Source organism: Gavialis gangeticus, unplaced genomic scaffold, assembly GCF_001723915.1.
Source record: "Gavialis gangeticus isolate Ggan-Ray unplaced genomic scaffold, GavGan_comp1, whole genome shotgun sequence".
NCBI classification, from domain to species: Eukaryota; Metazoa; Chordata; order Crocodylia; family Gavialidae; genus Gavialis; species Gavialis gangeticus.
This window is the reverse complement of record NW_017728996.1, coordinates 30,492,001-30,511,256: the sequence shown is the minus strand read 5'-3', so window position 1 is coordinate 30,511,256 and position 19,256 is coordinate 30,492,001. Positions and strand designations below refer to the sequence as shown.

General features: G+C 41.6%; 1 protein-coding gene across 1 annotated transcript in view; it reads right to left on the bottom strand.

Annotated features, from left to right (window-relative positions):
- The window catches only part of UNC13C (unc-13 homolog C), a 692,691-nt gene that overhangs the window by 665,308 nt on the left and 8,127 nt on the right, over positions 1-19,256 (bottom strand). Inside the window, exon 2 of the mRNA XM_019504241.1 lies at positions 18,904-19,186. Within this exon, the coding sequence (XP_019359786.1) occupies positions 18,904-19,186 (283 nt within the window). The remainder of the gene's footprint in view (positions 1-18,903; positions 19,187-19,256) is intronic.

Sequence of the window (19,256 nt, the reverse complement as noted above, 5' to 3'; positions counted from 1 at the left end):
GTGACAGGCACTGGCCAGCTACACAGACAATAATGAGAGCACTCCTTCCCCTCATTCCCCCTCCCTCTCCTTACTTTAGTTTCTGTTTCCCTGCAGGCAAGCCCAGCTTGAGCTTCAAAACTCAAAACGTTTTGACAATTTCAAAACGTTTTGACTTGCCTTGTTTCATTTCAATGCTGTTTCAAAGCTCTCTGTTTCATTTTGATTTTGCTGTTTTGAGCTCAAAATGAGTCAAAATGGCATCAAAATGAAACTACTGGCGAAATCTGGCACAGTCCTACTGGCCTACAGTATAACATCAGACCGTATCAGGCTAACCGGCTCTAACCAAACCAATGGAAAGCAAAATGCTGGTCTAAGTAGCCAGCTCCAAAGAAGAGTGAAATTCAGAAATTATTTACATCTATAGAGACTCCTTAAGTGTTAGGAACAATTTAATCAAAACTAGGGCCCTGAGAAAACCGTGATTTCACAGACTGCACATACTACAAAATTAGCCCCACACCATGATTTTTAAGGGTCACAAGCCTGTGCCACAAAAGCATGTGAAAGCACAGGTTTCTTTTTGCAGGCTGGTGCATTCCAACCTGCAAGCTGCTGCTGGGGGTGTGGCCAGGATGCATCCAGGCAGCCAGATTAAGGTAAGTGTATAGGGAACAGTGGGGGAAGGGGGTTTTGAGGGCCAGGGCTTGGAGGTTGTTAGGATGGGGGACAGCAGTGTGTGTGTGCCATAGGTGAAGGGAGAAAATGTTACTGGGGGGGCTGAGTATATATACCTCCCCAGCAGGTAAGTCTGGAGGGAAAGGGGCTGGGGGAGAGGGATATGGGGGGTCAGATCAAGGCCCCCACAGTGATGGAGTGTCTGGGGCAAAGCCAGGGGAAGGGGCTGGGGTGATGGGCCCCAGGGCAGGTCATGGGATGGTAGGAGCCCTGGTGGATCATGCAGAGGCACAGGGGGGTTTCCGTTGCTGCTCACACCCCATGAGAGGCACAGGGGGCACATGTCCCCCAGATTTGAACATGGGATGCAGGTAGACTGCTACTGTGGGCTGGGGCTCTGCACCTTGCTGCTGTTGCCCCAGGAGTCTGGCAATGCTGTGTGCCTGCCACCGCCAGACTGCACTATGTCCCTGGCCCACCCAGTGACACCCAGCGGCACATGGAGTTTTGTGGCTCTTGGGGCAATGGCAGCAGGGTGTAGGGCCCCAGCCTGCAGTGGCAGCCTGCCTCCACCCCACACTGAAATCTGGGGGGCACATGCCCCCCCATGCCTGCCCCAATGTCCCACCACCTGTCTAGGGTCCCTTTCACCCCAGCCCCTGCCCCTTCCCCACTCCCTCTCTCACTGACAGGTCCTTGATCTGCCCCCCATGCCCTTTCCCCTTCACAGACTCACCTGCCATGCTAGGCAGTGCTCCGCACGCCACTGGGCTGTGACCCTGGCTGCGTGCAGGCTGCGGTTGAGTGGCTGTGTCTGTGCACACCCCTCCTCCCCCTGCTGCACCCACTCAGAGCCTGCACCCAGGCTGCCCTGTGGCCCTGTATGCTGCCATGCGTTTGTGGGGCCTAAGGCCCATCAACCCTGGCCTTCCTCAGCCTATGCTGTGTGGCTGCCTGCTGCACATGCAGCATGTGTATGAGTAAAGTATAAATTTTCAAGGAATATTCATGGAACAGCTGGGACCCATTTGCCAAGATCAATGGTAGTGCTGTGAATATTCTGTGAAAAATTATACTTTATCTGTGCACATGCTGCAAATTTTCTACAAGAAATCTGCAATTTTCTCAGGGCCCTAGTAATAACCAAATCATTTTCATCTGCTTCACAATTCAAATTTCAGTACCTATACCAGTTTGCTTAATACTAATTCATCCAATTTAACCCACTCTGCCATCTGAGTGATATTTATCAGATCAGACATCAGAGACTCATAAACCAAAGTATCTCTAAGAATTGCAATAGCAATAGGTCTCTTCAGGTGCAATTTTACAAGAAGCAGAATTAAACTGATACTTCTGGATGAAGTCTTTAGGTAGGTTACAGAAATTCAGGTGATAGAAGAGAAATTTAGAAAATAAAACCAAAATACCTCAAAGACAAAACAGCCCAGGGAAAATTAAAGAAGGCAGATAATCCTGAGTAAAACAAATATGCAGACAATTGTAAATAGCATTGTTCTATTATCACCAGACACTTGCAGCTAGAGCTCAGGGATGTCAGCTATGGAAAGAACTGGGAGTTCAAATTAAGCAAGTAAAAAGCCAACTGCAAGAGGTAAATTCACACTACATAGTGCATCATGTTTTGGTAAAAGAGTAGGGTCAGGTCACATACTAGAAAGAATCAACTGTTACAACTGTAGACTTCTACAAAATGATTCTTCCCTGATAACATTATACCAGAGATTGTAATATATTGCTGTTCCTAGTTTAGATTTTGAGCATAAATTAGTACCTGTTTTTATAGTCTTTTCCCCTTACTTTTACTATACTTTATCAGATAGTACAAAGTACACCCATCTGATTAAGATGTACCGCATTACATTTACTTAATATTCACAGTATAAAGTAAACATATTTTAGTTATGCATCACATTAATTCCCATTTTATTATTTCTAACTAATGCATCAAATTTAAATAAGATACAATCAGCAAGATGGCACTGGTGAGAATAAACAGATTATCGTTCTTCAACAAATATGCTTTTTCTTTCATTTGCTTTTGTCCCATGTGTACTTTTATAAACCTAGAAGAAAACTGTGGACTAGTTGGCTGAACAGTATAGTTTACGAGTTTTTAGAGAAAGTAGAAGCAAAGAATACATGCTAAGCAAATGTGAGAGAGGAATTGGTAAAATGCAAACCATGTAAGAAGGTGGTTTAGAGGCACTGCTGAGCACTACTTAGCTGAAAGGGCACATATTCAAACTTATTTCTGAACCCAGTGTGGATGGGATATAATCACTTTATCCTGTAAGGAGATACAGGTATTCGTCATTCCTCAGTTTGCATTTCACACATGCAGAAAATATTAGTTTTTCACCCTAACTGTAAGACCAGTAATTCTAAACCAATGAGTTATATGCAGGGCATACTTCTGAGACACGAGCAAAAATCTTGTTTTTACCTATTCATAATTCTTTATAAAAAATGAAACACTTGCCTCCCATCCCATCCCTTTATTTATTTGTTATTTTCAGTAAAAGGCCCTCTTAACCAACCTGCTTGTTAAGTTCTTAGTCAGCGTTTTGAGAATCCACACTACATATAAGTCTCTGCAAAAGCATTAATTCCCTTCTGTTTGTGCTAAATGGGCCAAGCAGACTAGTGATTTATGGTTGGAGAAGTAGGATAAAATATGATTGCCAAAGTCAGTTGGTGAGGGATTAAAATATATATTATATAGAATTCACGCATATTTCCATGTTTCCCTGAAGGGATTTCAGGCTCACTGATGTAAAAGATGAGCAAACTGAAGGCTACAGCTGTAGTGGCATTATAAAAATAAAATAAAAGGCATTTTTACACCACTTTCCTGCCTGCAGACAAGAGTCTGGTGTTTTTTGGGGAAGCCACAGCTCCTCTGTATCCCCCCTTGGCAACACCTCTAGTTCTCCACTAATTTCTTGCAAGAAGTAGGGAGAGAAATGAAAGCAGAAACACTAAATACTATTAAACATTTACATAGCAGTTAACTGCCAATCACTATAAAATGCTGAGTAATAAATCCTAGGACACCTGTAGTAGAAGTATTCTCATTTTACACACTGAAAGAAAAGGAGTCACCCAAATATCAAAGCCAGATTTTTCAAATGTGGCTTCTAATTTTGTGCCCCCTTCCTTTCTGAATACCCAGCTTCAGATATCTAATACATTGTTTTCACAAGGCCACAGAACTAAGTGTAGGAAGTTAGAGGTGCTTGGCCCCTGAAAAATGGTACCACAAAATCAGAAGCAACTTCTGCAAGCACACTCAAGAGATTTGCTGAGGCACCTGAGCTGGTAAATGGACCATGCAGGAATGTAAATTTGGAAGATTCAGGCTCCCAGGCCCGCAGGTGTTTCACTTACTTGCCCATGTTTACACTTAGGGTTAGGTCAGTCTCAGTGCTGATCTGTACAGATGTTGGGGGAGGTTATATGGGGCAAACATTGGCTGGCCTCATCTGACTTAGTTCACCTCCTCAGGTGAACTAAAATCAGGAAGGGGTTAACCTGATCTAATGCAGCCTCCTGGGCTGAGAAAGCCCAACCATTCACTCCAGCCCCAGGGCTGTGCTCTTCCTACCTCCCTGACCCTAACTAGGTTTTTTTACACCACAACCCACCCACCACTGGATGGACAATGCTCCCCTCCCCCTACAGACCCCCCACTACCTCCTGCCTCTGACCACTGGATGAACAAACCTTCTCTCCCCCTGCAGACCTCCTCCCCGCAGACCCACCAGCCCCCTCACAATTATGCCCAGCTCCTGTGAGGAAAATAAAGAGTGTGTTTTGTACCTTACAGTTTTATTTCCTTTTCTCTTATTTTTCAAAATCAGTTCACAGTTACACACACACACACACACACACAGGCTTAAATCAATAACATGAGGGTGAAATTCTGTCTTTGTTAACATTAATATTTTCCCCTAGATTTGAAGATTTCCTCCAAGTCTGGGAAAGGCTAGTTTGGATGAAAGCTTTGTGTCTTAGAGCCATGCCTAATTTATACATAAAACCAGCCCTGTTCCCTGCATTGCTTTAATTTCTGCCCAAGCTTTGCATCATATTGATTACCTTCTAAAAATTGGATGATGCTAAATTACCATTCTGTTTTTCTCCAGTCAGAGAAAAGATTGCCTCAGCTAGGCTGCTGAAGTCAGAATCAGCAGAAAGGCTCAGACTCCATCATCGTTTTCACTGTTTGGCATACATGATGAGAGATACTTCTTCTGGGGTAAAGTTAAAACTGAAGCTGTGGATGGACTAAGGGAGTGGCACTGCCAGGCCATTTTGTAGTTTATGAGACAACTGGAACCTTATAAATTGTTCAGGTTCTGGCCACTTCTGAAGTTCACATCTATTCAAAGAACAGAACTGATTAGTGCCATAAAGGTCAGCAGACTTCTCAGACCACCAGCAACATAACACAGGAGTCTCAGCCCTTCTGCCTCTTAGACCAAGTACAGATAGTCAAAAAGGCCAAGGCTAAATCAGTCTTCACAGGTTAGTCTAAGCTGTATAGATTGAACCAATAAGGAAGTGAACAGACATTCACTTTTGATTCTGGAAATGAAACTACATGCTTGCAGTGGCTCAGGCCAGAAGGGGTGGGGGGGAGGATCTGGGACAGAAATTCAATAAACTGATTTAACATTTATCTTAAAATGGTTTGGACCATTTTGAACGTATTTTATATACACTAAACTTCTGTTGTGTTACAGATTCGGACCAGTTTCCAATTGCTTATACTAGTTTCTGCGTAACTTCTATCCCTAAATGTAAGCAGTTGGTGACATTTTCTCCGGGAACCGGCTGTCTAACGACTGGAATTGTAGTATTCTATTCTTCCAAAAAAAATCACCTGTCACACCTTGGTGTTAATGATAGAGGTACTAAACTCTTTTGGGGAGGCAGAAGGATCGATTAAGGCTCAGGAGGTCTGCTTATCTTTGCAGGGCTCCACCATCCTCAACCACACCAGACCACAACCACACCAGATGTTCCGGGTTTGATGTTACTTGCCTACTGGACTAAAGGTCCTGTCCTAGTCTTATGGACTCCTTGTTTGAGGGGTCCTCCTCTAAGCTGGCTGCTTGCCCCATTCTTCTCTGAACGAGTCCCAAGACAGCCATTTTGTAATTTCACCCCACCCTTAGCTTCGGGGAAAGACTTACCCCTTCTTGGGGTGTAATCTCATCTATGTCTCTCTCTTCCTCTAGGATCCTGGAGGAGTTATTTCCATCGCTCAGGACAGGACTCACTGGCAGAGTGGTCCCCTCTTTCTCTTCATTGGTTCTTCCCAGGTAAGTCCAGAAACTGGGGCTTCCCTCTGAGCCCTGGGGTCAGTTCCTCCTTACATTGTCTCTGGGCATCTTCTCTAGTGTTGTCCTACTTTCTCTCTTCCTGAACTGACCCCGGATGCTTCCTTTACATTCTCCCTCTGTGCAGCTGTGTTCCTCATGGCAGCATGTGGTTCGCTGCCTCCCTGACTCGGCTGTTCTCCTTTTTCTTTTTCAATGCAGCTTTTCCCTTTTTCTCCTGCTGTGCCACTCCCCTTGTCCCGGTCTCAAACTCTGGCAGCTGGCCTTCCATGGCAGCCTTTGAACTGCCGTGGCCCCAGCTACTTTCCTTAATCAGTCGGGGTGCGGCATTTTCCCTGCCTTGGCTCGGTGCAGTTTCTTCATCATCTCCCAGTAAGTCTCTTCTCCTAGCCTTCTTCCCATTCTTGTAGCAGGGTATTTCAACCACCCTGTCACACTAACCTTAAAGGCCAGCTCCTCTAGTGTATAGACAGACATTGCCAACTATTGTATCAACCAAACACTTGGAAGGGTGTCATACTTGGGAGTGTCCAATTGCAGATGCATTTCAGAAGAGTGGGGTTTGTTTGCTCCCCACATAACATTGTATAGCTTTCACTTGTTGTACTGTGTGTCTTACATATTCAGAACAGTGAACAGGTCTCTCTGTACTACAACAGAACATGAAATCTGGAAAGAGCTTTTGTTATGTGGTCATCACTGACAAATTTTGTAGGCCTTCAAAGTTATTGAAATCAGTGGGAGTTTCCAATAAGTCAAGGGCACAAAATGCAGCCAACTGTCACAGTGAAGTCCATGTATCAGACAGCAATTTTTATTTATGTTGGAAATAAACTAACAAGTCAATATTTTTTATTTTTACTTTCTTCATTTATGAAGAATTCTGATAAGTTATTTACAGATAATTCTACAAAATCTAAAAATATTTACAAAATATAGTAATCTTTAGGAGGTAAAACTTCGTTTGATTTCAGTGATTGTCTGGTAGTAATAAGGACATAGAATTTCACTTGAGGAACTTAAAAATATTTTTCTATTCAAGGGTCTAGAACCATAATTGCAATGTGCACCACAGTCCCATTGTAGCAAAACCCCCAGCTTTTGTTTGTTTGTTTGTTTTTTATTGCATTCGCTCCCCTTCCCCAACCATTTCTGACTTTTTCTGTCCCTCTCTATTCCCTATAGATAAGTATAAGTGAGCTCAGATGTAGGATAAGCTTTAAACATTTTTATTTTGGTAGCAAGTTTTTGGGTTTGGATATCCACTGTTTTATATTGTAGGACCCCTTTCCAGCCTGGATAGGTAGATATTACCTGCATACCTCCTCCTACAGTTTGGACTCTCTCTCTCTTTCTCTCCCTCTCTCCCCCTCCTCCTGGACTCCAGTGGACTTCAGCCCCTGCACCAAGCCTCTTTAACCCCTGCTGCCATTGTGTGTGCATGTATGCGTGTGTGTGGGTGCAAGGGAACCAATTTGACATTGTGTCACCAACTCCCCTGTTCAATAAAACCACTGTCATTTGCAACCCCGAGTTGGGTCATGTTTTACTGAATCCTAGTCCCTCCCCTATCTTAAATTCCAGCCTCATTCTCTCTCTCTCTCTCTCAGCTCCAGTCCCCACCCTTTCTGCTAGTTTCCCGATCTCCTCCCAATTCCATCTCCCCTTTTCTGCCACTTCTCAGCCTCCCCTGCTCCTACTGCTTTTTCCCTGTGACTTTCTGTTGCCTTTCTCTGCTTTCCTGCTGCCCTGCTGCCTGGTGTGATTTTCTGCTGCTTGTCCGGAAGCAGCACAGGGGCTCAGTCTCATGTCGGTCCTGCACCAGCTGAGCAAGAGGCAGCAGGGAACGGGGAGAGGCATGTGCCACCTGAAAACTCACTGCAGCCCCACATAGCCCCCACTCCACCGCCTACCCTGCCCTGATCCAGAGGCACACACCTCCCCCCCGCCCAGCACGCCCTGCCGCCACTTGCCTAGCTGGGGCAAAGCTGCTGCTTATCTGGAGGCAGCACAGGGGCTCAGTCACTGAATTGAGCCAAATCTCCTCTGAATCAAATTGGCTACCGAAGCTTTACACAGCCCTACCATCTATGGAATAGGGTGCAGAGAGGACATGCCACATCCAAAGGTGGAGAGAGTTAAAGAGAAGCCTCGCATAGAATCTACTGTGCTTTGCTCTGTTGGTAAAGTTGGTCTTCTCTCAGTAGACCATATAAAGAAAGAGAAATTATACTATAAATTATCTAACAATTTGTGTTTTCCAGAGCTCTAAATATTTTAATATGCACGTTAGGGTCTTGTGTTCACCTGGCATGACTCTGTACCCTTTGGCTGACTCCAAAAATTTCATTTCCAAGCCCAGGAGTTGTTGTATGGATCTCTTTCATCCTGAACTCATTACTCTAAAATTATGCAGTAGTTTTCACTTCTATAATGTAGTGATCTAAGGAAAATGCTTAAATATTTTGGAACTAAATATAGAAACTGCCCATTATCCCAGCAATAAAATATTAATTTGTGCTCATTTCCATAGCAGAGACCATGCAATTTAAAAATATGCCCTTGAAACTGACTTTCATAGTCAGATGTACTTTCAGCTCTGGTAAATTTATTTTGAAAATTTTCTACCAAAAGGCCACAGCATTTTGCAGAATTATTCAGTTTCCAAACTGTTTATTCTTAATTTCAATAGTTAAATAAGCATTACCATTTTTAATATAAATGGTCAGGCAGAGTTTGTTTAAATTATGCTTATGATATAAATAGACTCAGACTTAGAATTATTGTGACGCCGACATTTTTTCTAAATAGAAAGGAAACCTAATCTTACATCTTAATGGGAAAGTAAAATCTTCCCTTTTGTTTTTTATATATCATGTGTAACCTGATAATTAGGGATTCCCCTGTTCCACGCCATTCTACTAGCCTCCTCAACCTCCAATAGATTGGATGTGCCATTGAGTAGCTGGAAGAGGTGTCTGGCTCATGAAGTGTTTCATCCTGGTGATCTCCAGTGCTGGAGCAATGATTGCAGGAAGACAAGCTAGAATAGTGCTGATGTGGCATTGACATGCATCAGGGCAGCAGGGGGTGGGGGGAGATAAAATTAGTGACTGGCTTCCCCAGGATCAAAGAAACAGAGGAACGTCAAGGTGGCAGAAAACTACTTCTGTCCCTTTCCCATTTCTGGATCCTGCCCTAAGCCTCAGACAGCATGTAAAAGTTTTACATTTGTCATCCTTGTCAGAATCAAGTTCTGTTGTCTTACTGGAGCTTTGGCAAAATGTGTTTCCTCACACTCTCACTCATCCTATGTAAAAGCTAATTTGAGTGAAGTTATCTTTCTCCCTACACCCACACAAAAATGACAAGCACTAGAGTAACTTTTTACAGAGGCCTCTGGGAACTGACTCTCAGAGATCCATTAGTTCTGTGCTAGGTTCTCTCTCATGCTCTCTCTCTCTCTCTGTGCCTCAATTACTCGAGGAGGGCTGACATTTAAAATGTTAATATTATTAAAAAAACAAAAAGAAGCAGCAGCAGCCCTGCATGCCACCAGGGATACTGTACAAGTCATCGCTCTGGTATTACTTGGAAAACCTGCTTTTATGTGAAAAGGTGAAACCAAAGCTTCCAAAAACTGATTGCCTTTTAGCATGTTCAATAGATTGCCTGCCTATATGTTCCTAACTGTTATAGAGTCCCTGGATCTTTTGTGAATTTATCTTAATGCCACCTCTATGGAGGTAGGCAGGTGCTACTCTCCTCATTGACAGATGAGGCATGGCAAGCCTAAGTGACAGAAAACTTAGGACTAAGCAAGGAATTTAGCCCAAGTCTGCCAAAGTTCTAGACTAGTACCCTAGCTGTATTGCTCCTCTATATTCTCTTATGGCATTTATCATCAGAAAACCCACACTGGAAAACAAAGATTCAAACAGATACAATGTAGATAAAAATGTTGCTTATTTTTTACTTCTAAAATACAAAGCTATGTTTAAAGTTATATAAAGTACATTCAAATAAGTTCTCCCCTGTTTTGCAGTGTTTTGTGTTTTTTTTATCTTAATCATGTTAACACAGGCTTAGCTTTATTTGAACAGAATGAATGGATGATAGCTACTCAACCTATCCTCCATCATTTACCTGTCTACCAAATTTGTGGTTCTTGTGTCCTCACCAGGTACCAGCTGCACAGCACATGGAAAAACCTTCTTTATGAGTTCCTTACACATAAAAAACTCAACCACATAATCATTTTAGCTCCTCAGTAAAGCGTCATAGTCTCCATGTCTGCCAGTATTAGTGTGGTAAGCTAATTAATACCACCATAGGCTCATACTGTTGGAGTCAGTACTATCTGACAGCACAGTACTTTGCTGAAATAGATGTATAGACACTGACTGGGCGCATAAATTTGCACCCGGTCAGCCCAGCCAGCCAGAGGCCTGCTCTGCCCCAGCTCAAACTGCTGTTGTCCCAGGGCACACATGTTGACCCTGCACCCAGGAGCAGTTTACTCCAGCTCAAACTGTTTTGGAGTTAACTGCATCACATTAAACCCCAGATGTATGGAAGGCAACCTCTGGGAAGACAAGATTCACTCTAGACCTGACTAGTGTTGAAGCAGATTCAACATAAAAGGAGAAGGTGACATAACCTCTGAAGTATGTAATGTCTGGGGATAATCAAGAGAGAAAAGACACAATTACTGGGTCTTTCAGCCATTTGCCATAACTTGACTGTTTTAGTAAACCAACAACCCCTGCGCTTCAAGAACATTTCATTTTACTCGTGCTGTCCTCAGATACTCTCTCACTTGTTGGGCTAATCTTATTTCAATAAAGTCAATCAGAAGCATTAAAGCTCACAGCTTCTCTAGAATTAAGCTATTCTAGTTGTGAACAGGAGCATGCCAGGTGAGGAAGCTGTTTATCAATTCTTTGAGTAATCCTGGCATTTATGAAAACAGAGGTAAACACACCTAACTTGCTCTCTATTTGTCCTGAAATGCAGAGTCTGATGATGGAGACAGAAGAAAAATACCTACTCAACTTGTGAAGAGCTGGTACAGTATTCATCATAGTTTATTGTAAAAAATTGAAATTGAAGTCATTCCTAGCAAGAGAGAGAAAAAAAACACCATACAAAGTACCCAAAAAATGGATTCCCCACCTTTCAAGAGAGTTCATTTCCTGAGGTATGAAATTTAAGTCTCATTTATTCTATACTATAACTAGAATATTCATTTCTTACCCAATCTGTTTACAGTCTATTCTACTGTCTTTTTTTTTGCTCATGCAAAGAAGGAAGGGATTTATGAGGATGCAAATTCCCTGTAACATTCTTAACACCCTAAATTATGGACATGGGAAGAGAACAAACCATAGATGAATCACCTGTTGTTGTAAACATTGTACTCTCAAATCTAGATAGATAGTGGTACCAAATGACAATGCAAAGTAAAGAATCCTTTTTTTTTATTAATAAAATCTTCAGGCCCAAATTCATTAGGTGTGTGATAGTTCAAGCAATACCTTGTTTCAGTCAACACTGTTTCAGATGACATTTCAAGACAGACAGAGAAAATATTTTGGTCCAGCATTTCTGTTAAACTGCTATTTTCTCTCCTCTGTCCAGACTATTCTTTCACAGTAACATAGAGAACACTTGCAACCTACTCAGTGATTAAGTGTGGTTTTTTTCCACTTGGACTGTGCCAGAGATATGAAAAATGAAAATTGCTAGTAGGCTTAGTGAAGAAAAAAAAAAAAGACCTTAAAGAGATTTTTTTCTAAAAACAAATTTTATTTTATGTGACACCAACTCCAGTGCAGAGAGCAAAGCTCAAAGTCTAGCCACAGCTTTCATTTCATCAAGCCCTCAAAACAGACCTTAAGTGGTGTATAGCACTCCTGCTGACCCTCTGCTCAGGAATGAATTCCATCCCAAAGCCAGGTCAAAAACTATATATTTTCTGAACTGCAGAACTGTCAGTCAGGCAAGTTATGCTGAAGCCAAGATATGTGATAATATTATGACATTGGCCAAGGGCCAAAAAGAATGAAAGCGAACAAAAGCTGGCACTTTATTTTTTTTGAAGTAGCACAGTTGTAGAAGGTAAAAATGACAGAAGCAGCCCTAAATCTTATATTTCCAAGCACGGAATTCCCAAGCGATTGCCATTTAAACATTATATTTTGAAGTGATGGCAAACTCAAAAAGACAAAAGAAAAAAAAATGTATCACCAGATTGTACTACAGTATCATATGAATAGGATTTAACCTCTACTGGTCTGAGAGGAGTTGCTGCCTCTGATTGCCTAAAAAAATAACAGCCTCCACAGGTCAAATTGATACAAGATGTGCAAAATGGAAGAATTCTGCCAATGCCAGCAGCAGCCAACAAGGTGCACTGGGCAGCCTGGGGGGCTAGCACCAGGCAGCAGGGATGGGAGCACTCCATAGAGGAAAGGACTGAACCCTGCTGCCTGGTGCAGGCCTTCCAGGCTACCCAGCACCAGCAGCAGCTGGCAAGATGCACCAGATGGCCTGGGAGGCTTGTGCCAGGCAGTGAGGACAAGTGCACTCCATAGAAGAAAGGATCAGGCCCTGCCACCCAGTGCAAAGCACCTAGACTATCTGGTGCATCCCATCAGCTGTCATTGGTGCTGGGCTCCAATGAGATGCATCAGGTAGTGGGGCCTGTTTCTTTGCTTTATGGAGTGCTTTTGAGGGGGGTCTGAATCTGGGACAGGGGGCTTGATTTCCCCACACTGTGGGTCAGAGGCAGAGACTCACAGAGGACAGGGCTGTGCAGCTGGCCTGGCCAGGCAGGGACAAGGAAACCCTGCCCCCTGCCCATGGTGTGGGGCTCCCCCTAGCTGGGTAGACCCTAGCTCAGGGGGTGCCCATGGTAATGTCTGGCACACTGGGAGGCATGTGAGAATCTCCCCGCCTTCTGGCCTCAGCCAGTGCAGGCATTTGTCTTTCTTTCCCAACTGAAGAATGAAAGTGAGTTCCATTCATTAATGATCCAATCTATGCAGCTTAGAGAAACCTGTGAAGATTGGATGGATTTCCCCCTTGGGCTTTTTGACTGTCTGTACTCAGTCCAAGTTTGTACCCTGTCCTGCCTTCTGCCTGACTTCAGACTAATCTGGCTAGCTATAACTTTCTTTTTTTAAATCAAGACTCCCTCTCTTTCAGAGATAAATTTACTAATAGAATTAATATAGTTGGAAGTAGAGGAATGTATAGGTAAAGACTAGTTTTACCTATCAACAAAGTTATTCTTTTCCCAAATTAAGATTTATAGGCATCAAAAAAAATGTAGTTGCTTTGATTTATGCAGAAAACTAAGAATGGCCATGGATTTGGGGTCCGAACCTGCAGGAAAAATTCTTGCTGGAGCTGGTGGGCAATTTGTTTATGCAAAAATAGATTATTGTAGATAATAAACATTAAAAAGATGGCGAAAATTAGGCATTAAAAAGATTGTAATGCTACCCCTGTTTAGCATTTCTGCCTTATCCACATAGTGAAGTCTTCTTTAGCTCTTGTCCTTTTGGGCAAATAAGAATGAATATTTAATAAAACCTAATAAAATCTAATCAAGTGGAATCAACTTGGATTCACTAGGTGTGAATCTGGAATATGTATGCATGTAAGATTATTGGGATAATAGTTAACCATGTGCTCTTTAAAACAAACAAACAAACCAAAACTGCTTATTTATAAAGTATGGCATAAAAGGAGAAAAAGCCAGAGAAATGCTTCAAAATATCTGCAAAAAATATTTGACTATTTCAGTAATCCAGTCAGTTACCAGTTGCCACATAATCAAAACAACAATACAAATTATTGTCTGGAAACTAACAACAAGATGATAAATTGTCCTCACAGGCCAGGAAATGTAGGATATTACCCAGAAGCAGCAAGAGGAACATTGTGTCCTACCAGAGAAAGGGGAGCCTGCAGAGAAGTTTAACAGGTTGGGAACTAGGAGTAGGAAAACTGCATTAAATAAAAATCTAAATTATACCAAGAGATAAACCATTATGCAGTATTTTCCTGATCCTGTTTTTGAAACACATCTGTAGCTCTGGAATAGAATCATTTAAGTGTATTATATGTATTAACAAGATTTGCATATTATATAGTATTATCTCTGGTTGACCATTGTGGTGTCCATCAATCTCTACTCAAGTTAAAAGGAGATTATGGAACCTTTAAACAGCACGCTTTATGAATTGATCACATGGTAAGGATTACATCAAAAAGCTTGATCTGGTACCAGCATTCTTTTACCCATAAACAGGAAGTCACAAGTTGACTATGAATCATAGTAACATGGAAAAATAATCAGCAGAACTCACAAAAATGCACCTAAATTGGTTACCTCTTTTTGTTTCGTTTTTAACAAATATGGATAGTTATTCCTAAAATAGTTCTCTCTCAAATGATATTGCTTGAGTAGATCATTGAATTTAAATGCTCTTTGACTAAGCACAAGTCAGCTTACAGAAAAGCAAGGAAGTTTGAAAACTGGCAGGCTGGGAAACTGCTATAAAGTTCTTTCACAAATTAATCTGTGAATGACAACTTGTTTTTTACACTTCTTTTAAATTCTTCAAAATTTCTGCGTAATTTAAACAAATTGAGGTTTAATATTTTTTTCTCTGATAAAAAATGTTTTTAAAAAATCCTTTCTTCAGAGATTAAGTACAAAGTGTTATAAAAGTGCCTTTTCCTTATCCGGGAATAGTATCTCAACAGTGTCATGACTGTCTTACTCACTGAAAGATAATACAAGAAAGATCTGGCTGGAACACACAGCATTTCACTCAGCAGAAAGAAAACAAAGCAAAAGGAACCTTAAAATGCATTTTCAAATAAAAATTCCAAAAAGTTTCATATGTATATTGTGATTTTTAAGCCAGGGCCTTCTACAATTTTATGGGATATTTTGCAAGTAACTAAAACAACATGCTTTACATGGCTTTAAAGCTAGGGACAGAAGTTACAGATAAACCGGTATAAGTGATTGGAAACCAGTTCAAATCTGTAATACAACAAAAGTTCAGTGCACATAGACTACTTTACTGGCCAAATCCAGTTTAAGATAAACCTGGATGGATGTAGTATCGGATTTAACTGATTTAGGTTAAATCAGTTTATTGAATTCTGTCCCAGATCCCCTCCAAATTCAATTCAACCCACAGTCCCTCCCAGCATCCCAAGATGCTTTCTACCTCCCTGCAACTCCCTGCCCTTGCAGGGTGAGCAGGCTAGGTTTCACCCCAGCTGTCTGCTCCAGCCAAGGAGAGAGGTCTGCTCTAGCACCGCGCCCTCTCCTCTCACCCTCCTCAGCTTCTGGCCTGGGCCACTGCAGGCATGTGGCTGCATTTCTTGAATAAAAAAATAATGTCTGTTTACTTGCTTATCAGTTCAATCTGTACATCTTAAACTAGCCTGCGAAGATTGAATTGATTCATCCTTGGGCTTTTTGACTGTCTGTACTCAGCTTAAGCGTTATGGACCAGTAGAAATTAAACACAACCAGCAGTTACATTTTATTTATAAACTATAGCCAGGCATAGTAAAGGACAGGAAAGGATAATGCCAAAAAAGTTATTAACCACCACTGCATAATTATTAATCCCAAGTGCAGGGTACCTCTCCCCATAGCAAGTGCAGAAAGCACAAAATGTAATAAAACTACAAGCCTTACTGGATTACAGGTAAAACAGTGAAGTCACAACCTTTGTGACACAGACCCAAACTCCAGAAGGGTCATTCTGTGCTTAAATGGTTATGGATAGGCTGAGGGTGTAATCCAGGAGTGGGCAATTATTTCAAGGGGAGGGCCGCTTAACAAGTTTTGGTGAGCTGTTGAGGGCCGCATGGGTAGCCCTACCCCTTGACACTTGCTCTGCCCCTTGGTCACCATTTTGCGATTGGAAGTCCCATCCCTAACCCATGACCTTTGCCACCAGAAGTCCCTCCCATTGCCCCCTGGAAATACTTTTTTTCGGAGGGGGGGTTGCCATCTTAGAAAAACAGAAAAAAACCCCCAAATCATACACTAAAAGTTGAACACCTACTATAACATATTTTAATTTTATTACAAAAAATATTTTTGTCATGATTTGTGCATGTGTAGTGTATATAGAGGTGATTGCATAATAACTAAAAATAAATTCTTAGTCTGCTGTATTGTAGGGTGTGTGTATGGAGGGGTGTGGGTGTGTGTGTGGGTGTATGTGTGTGGTGGGGTTTGTGATCATGTGTGTGTGGGGCATAGGGTATGTTGGGGGGTCATGTATATGTTGGGGGTTGTGGGTACATGGTGTGGGGTGTGAGGGAGGGTGGGGGGCACCCCCACACTCCTCCCATGGCACAGCAGCAGTAGGCCACTCTCACCAGGCATGTATCACCACTGCTTCCCACACTCATGAGGCATGGGAAGGAAGCCCCAGGCACTTGAGCCAGCTGCCTTCCCTGCCCCCAGCAGAAGGCACCTAGGGCTTCCCCCCCATTCTGCGTAGCCCCAGCATCAAAAGCAGCTGTCTCCAGTGCCTGGGACTTCCCTCCAGTGCTGTGTGAGAGCAAGACCTGCATGTGTGTACAGGGAGTACTGGCAATAGAGATGGCCTAGCAGAGGCTGCGCCCCTTGGCATGATGTGCAGCACTGGCTGGCGTCACACCCCACTGGGTGCCTGTGCTGGGCACAAGCACCCTGAGTGCCCCTGCCTTCTGCTGCTGCTGATGCCACCACCTGCTGGGTCTGTGTGCCAAGGGTGGAGTGTGGGCAGAGGGTCCCCAGACGCCCCCACTCTCCCACATATCCACATGCTGCCCAGATGAGTTTTGTGCTGCTACCACCCCCTGGGTGCAGGTTCCCCACTGGTGACAGCTCCAGCCCCATGCTAGCTGCAGCCTCACCCCTACCTGCTGCTCAAAGCTGGCAGAAGACCAGGAAAGTGGAACAGTTCCTGTAAACTACCTGGGTACCATGCACTCTACTTTTGGAGATTTCTTTTTGGATGGATCAGATTTTAGAGACAGCCCCTGGCCTGATGTACAACTGTCCAAAAAGTGCTCTGTCCCCCACAGTACTCCAGTTAAGTGGGTAGAGAAGGAGGGACAGAATGCAGTGTACCAGCCTCACACCTTGGTTACTTATTCAAGGAACGAGACTTTTTCTAATGTGCCAGCAGAAATAGTCCAAGAATTTACAACAAAATATATAAAATTAAGACTTCAGTAAAGTTAATTTTTTTCACAGGCTGTAATAGAAATATTTTCAAATTTTGGACTAAGGTACAAGCATATCTGCATTTTAGAAAGCTGATTATGCAAGATGCATAATGTCTAACTAACATATACAAAAACATGGGCTGCCTCTACTGGAAGTACTCTTTAACAGTGTTTTAATGTATTAACATTCACCACTTTTGGCTTGCTTAACAATTCATTACTTTTCTAACCTCTAACTGTTCCTAATACACAATATTGCATAAGCACCATGACTAACTATTTACTCTTTTAACCTTTTGGCATAATCTTTTGGCAAGTAATTTTATAGACTTACAATTTTAGGTCTCTGTAGGTCAAATTGCTGACCCATTTTCAGTAAATAGTGTCTGGCTTCTAGCATACTAGTGAAGAAGCATGTTTGCAAAATAGATATTATTTAAACCTGATATGAAACTCTGTTGGAATGGTACTTATTTAGATATGCCACATACTTGCAATTTCCTCAAGTACAAAATTTTTTTATAGCATTCACAAATTCTGAAGGACTGATTACCATAAAAAACAAATTCCTTTGGTGGAAGGCATAATTTTTCATCTTACAGCTGGAAGTATCAGATTATATTTTTGTATGGCAGCTATAAAAATATAAACAAAGATTCAGTCAAGGTGACAATTATCATCTGCAGTCACAATTAATAGCACAAACTTTTTTAACATTTAAAATATTTTAAAAGTCTGTCTTCTGTGGATTGCTACAAGTATTGTACTCATCTACATATTTAATATTTGATTAAGATGCTATTCATACAAAAAATAAAAAAGAATGAACTAAACTGTGTCATGCAATTCCTTTAACTTCTGCAAGATTTAAGCTCTTGATTTCCTGTTGTCCAGAAGCTATCACATACAACTATTCCTTTTACTTCTCTTGTTAGGATTGACTTTAGTGGGCTTGCTCAGGTGTAATTAAGGACAGAATTTAGACCAATGAGTAATAGTTTAATCACAGCTGCATAGGATTCTCTGTTGCATATTAGATCCTTGAGCATAAAACCTGTCACTTATATGAGAATTCATTAGAAACACTTTGCCATATAAGTTTACTTTATGTAATAAATATAATGACTAATATAAAAGTTATATGAAAATTTACTAAATAAAAAATTATTTTCTATGTATAAATCTTGAGTATTTTCTATCTACAAATCTTAAGTATAAATCCTGTTAAAATTGTTTTTTCATTAACTAGTCATTTAATACACAAATTCCATTGTCCTTAGAACCTATTTAGTGTATTAAAACTAACAAAAAGCTAACTGCATTCAGTATGCAACTGAATCTTCCAGAATACAGTCTCAGGATGAAGTTCTAGCCTCACTGAAATTAATGAAAAACTCCTATTGACTTCAGCAAAGCCAAAAATTGCACCTTAATTTTGAAAACAGGCATTTTTATTAAGTAGAATCTAGCATAGTTTGTACTGAAGTCAATGGTAGTTCTGTCATTCAATTCAATGGACACAGGATTGAACCCTATATGTAAGGAACAACGGCCAACTTTAATGATAATGACAACACATTTTGTTTACAAGTCAGTTTTTAAATATTAGTACCTCCAGCAAGGATCTTCTTTTCCAATTCGCTCATTTGTTTCTTGTATGCTTTCAAAGCAGCTTCTTTAAATGATGGGCGTATTCGTTTTGTCTTTGGAATTTCACGAGGTGTCTCTGGGACATTTTGATTTTCATCTTCCCTTACTTCCATTTCAGAAGGCATATAATCAAACTCCATTACATCTTTACTAGCCAGATTGTCATACTGGCTATCATATTCATCTTCTTGTAGTGTTGTATAAGGAGTTTCATAGGAAGACTGTTCAAGTTTATATTCCTGGACCTGTTCATTTGTTTCATTAATATTAGTTCTATTTTCTAGCTTAGCAAGGACTTGTTCCATTACTTCTACA